Source organism: Poecilia reticulata, linkage group LG5 (assembly GCF_000633615.1).
Source record: "Poecilia reticulata strain Guanapo linkage group LG5, Guppy_female_1.0+MT, whole genome shotgun sequence".
NCBI classification, from domain to species: domain Eukaryota; kingdom Metazoa; phylum Chordata; class Actinopteri; order Cyprinodontiformes; family Poeciliidae; genus Poecilia; species Poecilia reticulata.
In genome coordinates, this window is record NC_024335.1 from 7248611 (window position 1) to 7261228 (window position 12618).

The following is a 12618-nucleotide window of genomic DNA, read 5'->3' on the forward strand; positions in this document are numbered from 1 at the left end:
GATTATAAGGTGCACTGTCGGCTTTTGAGGAAATTGAAGGTTTTTAGGTGCGCCTTATAGTGCGGAAAATACGGTAATTTCTTGGTTTTCTTCACTGCAAAAACCCCCCAAAATATTAGTATTTTTGGTCTACTTCCTAGTGTAAATATCTTTGTACACTTCAAATAAGACAAAATTAATTAACAACTAACTTTACAGATTGTGAAACCGTACAGTGAAAACTAAAAGGACAGTTYCCATTCTTAAGGTAATGKTTTTTGAAAGTTTGGCATGTTAAGAGGATAAAAAATAGAAAAAGTTAGAGCAGCTACCATYAATTAATACTTYAATATTCATAGAACTGCTTGGGATCTGTAATGTATTTTAAAAATATGTTTAATTTAATTGCTAATTATTGTGTTGAGCGTGTTTTTTAGCTTTAAGTACTGCAGTTGGTTATRATTATTAGACAGGGGTTGTAAGATGGGAATGCTAAGATCTACTTCTCTAATCTGCAGTTGTCTAGATTCACATTATCAACCAGAATTAATGCAGTTTGCAAACAGACAGTTGTAAAAATGCTCCAGGGAACTGTAATTCTTAGTTAAATGGGTCTTTAAGTTAMATTATTGATAAGCAGCTGGCMGAATGTAGACTCCAAAAAGGTGTATTCAAGTAAAACTCAATAAAAGTTCAACAATCTTATTCATCTCCCTGTATTGCTGTCTTCCCACTAGAGTCTATTATGTTTTTGATGTCATGACTCACTATCCTGTTCCTGAGTACTCTGTTGCCAAGGAAACAAAACAATCTGCCTTGTCAAACAAGGTCAATGAGACTGAGCTGAGACTGCGTGCATYATTCTGTTTCTCTTTGAATCATTTATTATTTGTTATCAACGCCATAAAATTTCAGACCAACATATCCCATAAAACTGCAACTCTCACAGAAACTGGTAGCACAAATATCAACAAATGTTTCCTAAGATATTGGGAAACATTATTGTGGTTACTGCTTTAAAAATTTTTTAATTATTCACCTTTGGGATAAGGTTATTAACATTTATAAGTCAAGACAGTTGATTTAAACTATCAAAGTTTGAGAGATTTTGCTTTTCCAGGCTTTTACAATGATGCCAATTGATCTAAAGCCTTGAATGCTGGTTTCTATGAGGATCAGAGACTGATACCGATTGGCTGCCTTCTTCTAAACATGAAGATCTGAGTGACCATAGTAGCATATTAAATTTGAAAAAGAATTCCTACATGTACAGTCATATTCAATAAATTACAATATTACTGAAAATTTTATTCATTTCAGTAACTCAGTTCACTAAGTGAAATATTGTTCACTCTAAGACTGATGTCTTCAAGCCTTTATTTCTTTAAATTCTGACAATTTTCTGCTTTAAGCTTAAGAAAACATAACATTTAAGATTAGTATATAACATCAGACCAATAAAATAACATTTTAACATAACTGTGGGATTAATGTACAGAATGTTGATATCTACTTTCAATCTCATAAAAGAGCCTCAGCAGAACACACATTCAAACTTATTGAAAATTACTGTAGTTTAGTTGTATTCTTGTAAGTTTTTGTGAGTTTAAAAATAAAACAAAAGCAAATTATCAAATTATCAAATAGAAACACACCGCACCACATTTAATMAATCTTTTTCCAGTAGGATCAGCTTGGTGTAAATGCTCTAGTACAAACTTTCGCTGGGATTATTTTCTGAGAAAGCAGATGAGTGGAGAGAATCGACGCCTACCTGAGGGTCAGAGAGACGTGAAATGTCCGGGTAGAGGTAGAACTTGATGCCATCAAAAGCTCCAGGCAGTGTGACTCCCCTGATYAGGAGGATCAGCAGCATAAAATACGGAAACGTAGCTGTTACATACACAACCTGCAGAAACACACATGCACATCTGTTAACTGGGTATGTCAGATTACAAAGAGGAACAATAACTACAGAGCAGTGTAATARTTTTTCAACAAAACTTAACATGGTTTGCACATATTGTCATGTAGGGCTKGACAATATGTCCTATATCTCTTATTCTTTGTGGAAAATGCAACTGAGTAGAGATCTCTATAGCARCAATGGTTATCTACAACTAATTCACCATCAAAAGTGACTGAGATTTCAGTTGTAGAAGTTGGATTAATCAGCTCCAGATAAAGAATCGATGATAAGGTCTGCAGGGTCTGATCACTGGTCAATGAAATTATTTGAAACATCATGAAATGTACAGTGCATCTTAAAAAATCCATGCCATGAATTATGTTAGGCCATATCTCCGGGCCCTTACTGACACGCACTTCAAATTAAACTGAAGCCGAACAAAACAATTGGCCTGCTCCATGCAAAACATCAGAATAATGTTCTGGAGATTATTGCAGTGCTGCAAGATCATCTTTGAAATTACAAAATATGACTTTTTAGATACACCATAACTGCAAATGCACAATACTATAATATAATATGCATTAATCAGTAGTGAAACTTAGACTGGATACACAGTGCTCTCATCATCAGTCTTTAAACTCACTCCACTCTCTATCTGCCCGGTTTCAAAAAACAATGACACATGCATCTAGTGACACCATTCATACCGTAGCAAGTCCTTGCTCACCCTAAACCCAGCTCTGTTTTTTATCAAACCATTCAGGTTTTGCAGAGTTGTGCTCAACATCTCAAGACTCTCCCCAACAAAGACTCTGGGTTCTTGGGAGGCAGAGGCGAGCCACATACATCCCCTGGCTTTCTGGCACCGAGTCAAAGTCCAATTGAGGACAGAACAGGACAGAGCAGAGCTGGGCCAGGATCCTTGAAAGAAAAGAGGGCTCCTCTGGCCCCCGTCTCTTTAACAGGAGGAGCCCAGAGGAGTGATCCTGGCAGTGTGGGAAAATGTGCAGCTCTTTGAAGCTCGCGCAGAAGTGCATGAGTGCTCACACACAAATGGATATTCATTCATTTAAAAAAGGAAAGGAAGAAGAGTGAACATACTACAAACATGCACTAATGTGCACAGCAGCTACTGGACACTGTGGTCACATCGCTGTTCTGTACCGGGTGCAGCATTTTCATGAATGACTACTCCTTTTTTTTATGCTTCTGGGAGGAGGAAATGGACTTCATTCATTGAGTAAAGCTCTTAACCAACTCCACAGAAGTTCAGTCCACTTTACCAGCATGAGGCTGTGATTTACTCACTTGTTCAGAAAGACAGAAGACAAGGCATTCTACTTCACTGAATATCCTGGACATCCTTAACTCTAAAAAATGGTTTAAACCTTTTAAATAAACCTGATCAAAGCTCAGTTTGAACAGTGACCAGAGGCWTGAGGATTAATCYGAGAGGCCAGCAGAGAGGATGTGGGAAAATTTGTCCCCCTTTGCAGCATTACCTTCCTTTAATTTGTCACATAAAATGATTACACATTCTAAACCTTCTCCCCCTGGTTGTCTTTATCTCTCTGGCGATGAAAAGGACAATATTCAGTCTCTCCAGGAACTTTTGACGCACTGCTTGCTCTCTCCCGCTCACCACGGGTAAACATCTAAGCCACCACAAATTTCCTGGTCAAACCTCGCTGTAAATCTAACAGCAGGGCTTAAATGTGAGAATGGCTGGCAAATGCGACCAACAAAAGCAAACAGCTTAGCAGAGTGTTGAGTGAATGAGCTGGAGGGTCCGTAGGAAAGAAAGCGACTCTCTCTCTCTTTCTCTCCTGCAACAAGCGAGCTGTGGTTAATTTCTCATTGCACGAGAGGGAGATAGAGAGAGGCTGAGGATGTACTCTGCATGCTCCTCATGAACGATCCCTTCTCCTCTAGTAAATACAGGAATCAATCTTGGACGGGCTGCTAAAGCCCGGCCATGAAGAAGCATTCACCCCTCTTACTTCACAGCCAACAAAAGACACTTTATAGAGTTATAGGCGTCACCACTTAGTTGTCTTTTTTCACCCCCTATCATGTATCATGTGAACCCATTAATTTTTCTGTACACACCTCTCCTCTTTTCGTCTGGCTCAATCTTCGTCCTCATTCTGGCTCATTGAATCTGTGAAGATGTATTAAGGGCCGCTAAGCTCTCATAGGAGGGTGTAGAGTCCTTACTGTCCCTCAACGAGGCTGCCAGAAGAGACTCAAGGAAATTTAARTRGAAATTGCTACAGGAGGAAAAGAAGTAGCTCTAGCACACACCTTTTTGTTTCGCGTTTGCAGAAGAAAACTCATCTGGCCTCCTGTCGGAGACTTGTTTTTAAGAACAAAATAGAAAAACCTTTCTCTGCATCATCCCAACACCGTCAGAATAAGAATGATGAATTTATTTTTAGAAGTTACGATATTAACTGTCTTTTTTAACATTTCATGTAACAAACGAACTGAAATGGAAATKATTAAAGCTACTTACTTTAATTCAAAAGTATAGTTTCAACCCCCTTTACTTTGATACTCCAAATAAAATGAATTACCACAACTCCATTCAGAAGTCACTTAAGTAGTAAATATAGTCCAACTCTGTACCCGGTCTCTGCCCCAATGGCTGCTAGAAATAGGCATCATGGATGGACGGATGGATGGATGAATGAACAAATGGATGGATGGACGGATGGACGGATGGACGGATGGATGGATGGATGGATGGATGGATGGATGGATGGATGGATGGATGGATGGATGGGTGGATAACAGAACTTTGTTCAATGCAAACAATCATAGAAGCAGTAAAGAGGTCCATGGTAACTCTGAGAAGGAGAGTTACCATGGACTCACAATTCAAGGTGGGGAAATCTGTCACCACGGTAACTATTAGTTCAGCATGTTGCACATCTGGCCTCAATGGAAGAGTGGAAAGAAGAGAGCCACTAGAAGTCCCATTAGCAGATTGTCACAAGCCATGTGACTTTTCAGAAGGACAATTATCCAAGCGTACAGCCGGAGCTAAAACATGAGTATGCCTTCTGTAGAATGACCTAGTCAAAGTCTGGACCAAAAATCCCACTCAGAATATGTTGTTATAATATTCAAAAATGCTCTTCATCCTCCCTGGGGGAACAAAGAAGAATAAATAATGCTCTGTGATCTGTAATTGGTCTCAGACTGGAGATGAGTGAGATTGTGGTGGAGGGAAGGACTGAAGAAACATCATGGTGAGACTGGACCTGCCCCTCCACCACACTGGACAGACAGCGGAGCAACCTTCTCCAAAATACTTTTACAGTTCTGCTGTCAAACAGACAAATACAGGACATATTTTCTGCACATGTTCTAATGGTGGCTTCATCATTGCTTCATCTGCACAAATGTGTGTATTAAAAATATAGATCTTTTGGATAACATYATTTTACCATATGGAAAATTATACTTTATTATGTATTTCCGCCTTTCCTAYGTTGAGTAAATTGACTSTTTTCTGCATGTCATGCTRCTGCTCAAAAATTGCCYAATGTTGTGATCAATAAATTACATCTCATCTTGTCTTAACGTTACAAAATTCATGTGCTATGAATGCGTTTGCAATGCACTGAAGGAACGTCCTTTCCAACCAGCTTCCCAATTCTCACAATAAGGCACARCAGTAAACATACAATGCTCAATCCTACCTTGCCAGTTGACTTGGGTCCCTTCCAGATGCAGAAGTAGCAGATGAACCAGGCCAGAGCCAGACACATGGCCAGCTCCCAGCGCATCCCTCCCATGTGCTCAATACCATCTGATATCTTCAGGACTCTCCGTCTGATTTGGCCCAAAAACACACAGAAAATTATTAGTCTATAACAAATATTTGTTATCATTTGTAAGGAATGAAAATTAGTAAGACACATTCAGTTTAGAAGCCCACTGAATTTATTGGAATTAGAGAATGATCACTTTACACACACATTGGATTATTTGCACACAGCAATGCAAATTCTGACATTTTGTTTGTATTATGCAAAAAAAGTGTGAGAACTGGGTTCAGTGTGAGAACTGAACCCAGAAAGAAAAGTCACCAACAACATTTCAGAGAGATTAGCCTTGAAGCATTTAGCTGTGCTAAATAAGTAAGAACTCCGAAGAAAGATGATGAAAAATAAATAAATGCGTGCAGCAGCAGAGTAAAAATAGCAAAACCATTTCTTCTGCTGGCCAGCCACATTCCCTGRGCACATAAGTGTGTGAATCTATAATAACAACAACTATAACCACTTTTGCTCTAAGGTCGACAACACCAAGGCTCATGTTTGAAAATRTGAAGAGAAATCCAGAAGGACTGACTTGTTTATCCTCAGAAAAAAACAAATCTTGAACAYAAAATTAAAAAATGTGTGATTGTTGAAAAGGTTTTTACAGTTCTTCCACTGCCAGCTCCTTCTAAACACATCTCATCTCTGTCTGTCGCTAAGAGACAGTGCATGAAATAAACATTTCTTGAATAAGCTTGTTAAGAATTCAGAGACCAACTCTGAAGGGATTTACCTGCAGTAAAKAAACCCTATCTTTGCTCTGAGACTGAGGACAGAAACACCAGTAAAAACATCAGTGGACTGCAATTGTACTACTACCACTGCAATCTTGGCAATTTCAGGACAATCCAGGAACTATTTTCCTCATCATTGGTATCCTATTTCACTTGATGATAAGGATCAAAAGGTGACAAGTGTCTATTCTTCCAACAAAAAAACACCTTAATTTATCTGTGGCTCCTCTGCACCCCAAAGAGTGTTTCTACAAACATTTTTTTAGGGGGGGTTCTGTTGGTAGGAAAAAAAAAAAAACACCCTGGCTGTGATGCAGGAGAACCACTAAAATCTGTCGATAAACATACAAACACAATATTTGCCAGAGTTTATGAAACCTATATTTCTTGATAAAAGCTCCAATGTGGAGATGATGCTGAGCTCAGCATCCTTTAGCACTTAGCAGAAGATTAAGAACACATGAATGGGACAAGACAAAGGGAAAAACAAAATCAAAATCAATTTAGTTCAGGATTTTTAATGTCATTTGAGCAGTATTTAATTATTATGTCTTCATTTATTACAAATTCAGATTATTTTGACCCCTAAAACTGAAGCTAATATATAATCAGAGAGCAGCCAAGACCAAAATGGACTTCACCATGTAAACAACTTTAATCCTAAAAAAAACTCACAGCAGCTCATCCGAATAGTCCTTTATGAACCTTTAAACCATTGTCACATCTAAATTGGCCTTTTTTCAAAACAGAAGACAACTATTTACATGGRAAAGGAAGTAAAAGGGCTGCACCATCAGTAGCTTTTCTCTGTGAAACAGATTGACAACAGATATTGATATAAAAATCAATAAATAACATCCATTTAGATTGCTTTTTATTAACAAGCACTCTGATGCTTGTAAATGTAGTGCATTGTGCTGCTTAACCTGTTCAGTTTAACACAACTATTGATAAAAAATATCTGTTACATAAGCACTTGGTTCATCTGAGATGGGTTACTCCTATGAGATGGAAGCTAAAGGTCTAAAGCGCATGCATGTTTGACATCATGCTAAGGTCACAGCGCCAAATAGTGGCCTGGAATGACAACTACAGCAGATTCAATGTGTCTTTGCAGTCTCATTAAGCTTGCAATTTTCCACAATCAACATCCAAAAATACCATCAGTTTCCAGACAGTGGTCTCAGGTAAACATCAGCTAAATTAAATGACTAAAGGGCAGCACAAATCTTTGTTGATGCAGGGCATGTACTAAGCGTAATGTCGTATATCAAGAAGCCAGCACCTTCCACGCCTTCAGTAGAGAATGGGGAAAAATAATTAAAAAAGAGAAAACATAATAACTGTTTACAGCACCTCACTAGCCAGATAGCTGCTATGGACAAGGCTATGAGTCCATGAGTATTTTACTGATACTTCTTCATGGCATCAGTCATGGGCTGACACTTTATGCTTTTCCTATCAACATCCGGCCTGCTGGGCGTCACTGACAAATATGAACCAAACTTCATAAACTACAGAGAAAAAAACTAAATTTGTGTCGAAATATGCCAAATGATGTGGGTGCAAAAAATGAGCATGCCATCTCCAACGACATGTTGTTTGCAGTGGTGAGTCAAGAGTGTGTTTCCTGTTTGCTGAAGCTCAACCCGGCAACCGCACTGACGGAGGATGAGAAGCAGGAGTCTGTGCCACAAAGCCACACGTCCCTGCCAAAATCTGTGCCACCAAGTTCACCCTCAGGGCTTCTGACCAGCCATTGATCATCCTGACATGTTCTTGGTGGAAACCCATAAAACTGATCCAACACCCTCAGCCCCCACCCTCTGTTCTGGTCAACCAACAGGATAAGTTTTGTGTAAATTTGCTAAAGCWGGTGCTTGGATGTATATTAATGACTTTATGGTTATTTATCTCAATGATGATAGCTGGTTGTTGTAGAAGTTCAACAAGATAGAAAGAAAACCAACATGACGGTTTACTCTGTGGCMTCTTWTTTCTAGGATTCACTTAAAGCTACTAGATGTTTTCAAAATTGTTATGAGACTCAGTTTTCTTTTGTTTGAGTGACAATCATCCAAATATTTTTTTTACATATTGATTTTTAAAGGGTTTTGTGCCTTGGCRTCAAATTAACCTAGTCATGTGTACAAAGCTACTAGCAGTGGTACAGGAAGTGTGGTCAAATYTATGCACTAACAAACCCTGATCCGCTGCCACACACATGGCTCTAACAGGGAGACAGCTGGCCCACCATAGCCTGCTGGCACAGAAATATGAAAAAGGCTGACTAATTATTGGGGGTGAGGTTAGGAAGGGAGGGGGTCAATGACACAGCTTGGAGCTGTCAGAATCTCAGCAGATCAGAGAAAAACATGACCTAGTGAGAATTTCTCATCCAGATAGATGCATTTGGTTCAACAAATGGTGAAAATCTCTGTGCATAATCCATGCTGTGTTGTAGTTCTGTACATATATGCRGGAGGAAAATGAAAAATAAAGTCTACTCACTCCCAAAACTCAATGACTGGAGACGTTGCATTGGGGTTGGTGATGTTGGTGGCGTTTTCCCCATAATAATCAACACAGTTTTCTGCAAACACAGTGACATGTTTTCATTTCAATGGCATCAAGTGTACATGCACAGCAGAATTTAACACAAAGGTCTTTTAGAAGAGATGTATTTGTTGCTGTAAGAAAATGTTTTCCCCTAACCACCTACCTGTGTTCCAGTAATGGCCACAGCCAGCCCACGGCAGCTCAGTCGTGAAACAGTTAAAGAGGTAGAAAATGGCCCAGGCTAGGATTACTATGTAGTACACGTTGAGATGGGCTTCAATCACCTGTGTTGCATAGCCGATACCTGGAAAAGCAAAAGTAAATCAAGAAGCTTGGTGAACCACTTTCTCTCTCTCCTACTTTATCTTTGCTAATTAAATCTCAGTGTAAACAGATAAATCTAGGRTTTTCTTACCCTCAAACAACGGGCAAACTTTCCTCCAGCATGTGATGCCACCTTCGCTTGTGAACTGACCCAAGGCCGTCTCCAGGAAAAATACAGGAATACCGCAGCACACGAAGAAGATGACGTATGGCACAAAGAAGGCACCTTCACGCACACAAATAAATGTACCTTACGATTTCAGGAGATGCAAAAGTATTATACAACATAAGTCTAAAGGTTAATTCTCAAATCCTGTACTGAATTATGTGAAGGGTTTAATGCAGAGATCTATTCCTATTCAAATAAAAAGAGATGAAAGTACTCATTACGATGCCAAGCTTGGAATGCATGGTGACCTTTTCAGACATGAAGTTGCACCCTGCTGTTCAGTCTAATGAGGAAACCTGCCTCTTTATTGATATATGTGTGCAAAATAACTGCAGTGCCTTACAAAAGTAGTCAGACATCTTTTTCAAGCAATATGACACTTAACGTACAAAGTATCAACCAAAAACTTGAATGTGTTTTATTARGACTTTATGAAGAGCAACATGTGACATAACTGTGAAGTGAAGGAAATACAAGACGTGGCTTTTCATGGCTTTTGTTCTACGTTTTGCTTCATACAAAGGATCTGGACCCTCAGCTATGGACAAACGACTGTTTGCTGAAGGCATGCACTAAGTTTCAATTTTACCTTTTGCCAGTGATGTATGTAATGAACCAATTCAAAGCCAAGAAGTCTGCTGGAAATTGCCTGYGCTGTAAACAACAATCCCCCAATGCGAAGAGAGAAGAGTTGCTCTGAACACGGCGGCTGTTAATGTTAATTCAATATTTGTAAGCGTGACCAACACGAACTGAACAGCTTTGTTCACTTCCTCTTGTGTTATTCCTAAAACTACAGGCAGACTATAATTCTAAAACTGCGCAGAAAATCGATGGCATTGTTCCCACAACTTCTCATTCTGTTCGCTGATCGGCCTGGTAGAAAATATACCAGAGATATAAAGTTCAAAGGGAGAAAATTCTGACGGAGATGAGGGGAGATGACAATCGAGCCGAGTTACACAGAAAGGCTATAACCGGGCTAGATATTAGTAGTACTCTTCATCAATCTACCGTTTACAAAAGGGACAATCCATTAAATGTCCGGATTGGCATTTGCAACATGAYACTCGGTAAACATATAGAAGAAAATGCTTTTTTCAGACAGCCAACTATCGTCCTGGTGACAGCATCATACTGTGGGGGTAAAATCCCACTCTTTATAYGAGTTGTGAGAGACATACTCTGCAGACTTAATGTAACTGCAGCAAAAAACAGAGTTCTAAATCAACTCAGGCGAGCTAAATATAAGGACATGCACACACACACTTTTTGAATTTTAAAATATTTGAAAAACTTTTTGTCCTTTTTGCGAACCACTTTTTGTGCTCAACTTTCTGTTGGTCTGTCATTTAAAGTCCAGATAAAACACATTAAAGTTTAAGGTTGGAAGAGGCGTGAATACTTTTGTAAGGCATCTCACTGTATCTCACAGTTTCACCACTTTGGAGAATCAAAAGCCATGTTCATCCTACAGCTACAGAGATAAAGCTAAGCTTTTATCGCTTGCCTCCTCCGTTCTTGTAGCAGAGGTAAGGGAACCTCCAAACGTTGCCCAACCCAATGATCTCTCCAGCCACAGACAGGATGAACTCGATCTTGTTGTTCCACATGCCCCTCTCGTTGTACTCGTCATTGTCGAGGCTGGAGCTCGACCCGTCCGGGTCTCTGCCATCCTCTGGTTTACCGTTTATAACAGGCCCGCTCTTCTCAGCTGTCATGACGCTCGGGCAGCCCGCTGAGAAGTAAAACCAACAAGGACTGAATAAAGATGATGCAAGACGGTTAACAGGATTTTGAATGAGAACATGGGAAATTCCTCGAAAGTCTGTATGGAGCAAAACTGCAAATATGATGCAGAGACATTCTGGTGAAAGTCTGAACAAAGTCATAGCAGTCTATTTATCAGAATGTACAAATTTAAGAGTATATAAAACACTGCAGAATCACACATAATAGAAATGTTAAAATCTTACATATTTCAAAGAAAAATAACAGGAAACAACCATGTACTAACCCTCTTGCTTTTATGGCACTTTTTTAGTCACAAAAAAACRGAATAAAGTGTGTAAAACCAGCTATAGGTTTGGAGAAATCAGCTAAAAACATTTCAGTATCTCCATTCTTTGCAGCCTGGAGGTGTTAAAATATTAAAACATGCAGCGAGAGAAGAAATACTCACCAATCTCYTATGGAACAGTGGCAAACCTTTTGGCTCCCGCGATGATGCGCACTAACAATCGCCTTTACAAACACGCAGGATGAATAAAGCCCAATCAGGGGGGTGCAGAGTGGAGAGAGGGCACAAAAGAATAAAAAGGAAAACAATCTGCACCCGCAGCTGAATGAGATGGGTTTGTTAAGTCTCAAGTCTATATAAAGGAAGATCCCAGAGGCAGCGGAGTGACGGTACACAACTTGCACAAGGCGATGGATAACCTGCGACTGCGCTCCCACTCAGCGGGCTGTGCGCTCTCAGGCGCCTCTACTTGGATAAAAGCCATTTGGTAACGAGTCCAGCTCTCACAGCGCAGGGAGAGCAGGACGCAAGGAGGCAGACAGAACGTGGAGACAAAAGTTTAGAGGCATCTTCTTTATGACGGCTACAACACAGAAAGGGCCATTAAATAATTAATGCCAACATGTATTTTACAAAATAAAAAGCATAAGATGAAGGGGGCTCAGGTTGGGAGAGGCAGACCAGCTCTCAGCCAATCCAATGTGGAACAGAGTGTGCGGAACAATCTGGGACTTGTTACAAATGCTGAAATATAACCAAACTTCACAAGTATTGTGTAAAATAAGGATCTCACTTAATAAAAACTGCTTTTTTTTGTCTGAGTGTGTCGTCTGTTGTCCAATAAGCATGTTACAATTSTTTAAAATGCATTCAACCCTTAAGGGAAGGGAATTTGAGTTCTAGTAACTGGGTCTTTTAAAATCTGTTAAAAAAAGTTGGCACACAGTGGCCACAATGTGGCTTTTTTGGTTTAAGTGAGAAACCCTCTTTGCCCTTCTTGCCTTTAGTATCAATCATTTAAAAAAATAAATGCATCTTTTGTCTGCAAAGTTTCATACTTAGAGAAGTGTTTTCCTCAGTTTCTTAATTTA

At 39.4% G+C, this 12618-nt stretch overlaps 1 protein-coding gene across 1 annotated transcript in view; it reads right to left on the minus strand.

Moving 5' to 3' along the window:
• slc6a11b (solute carrier family 6 member 11b) overlaps positions 1 to 11991 on the minus strand; it is a 27672-nt gene extending 15681 nt beyond the window's left edge. Inside the window, exons 1-7 of the mRNA XM_008408539.2 lie at positions 11690 to 11991; positions 11018 to 11245; positions 9430 to 9564; positions 9178 to 9318; positions 8967 to 9048; positions 5599 to 5731; positions 1754 to 1888 (exon numbers count right to left, since the gene is read on the minus strand). Of these exons, the coding sequence (XP_008406761.1) occupies positions 1754 to 1888; positions 5599 to 5731; positions 8967 to 9048; positions 9178 to 9318; positions 9430 to 9564; positions 11018 to 11228 (837 nt within the window). The 5' untranslated portion in view covers positions 11229 to 11245; positions 11690 to 11991. The remainder of the gene's footprint in view (positions 1 to 1753; positions 1889 to 5598; positions 5732 to 8966; positions 9049 to 9177; positions 9319 to 9429; positions 9565 to 11017; positions 11246 to 11689) is intronic.
• Positions 11992 to 12618: the final 627 nt, after the last annotated feature.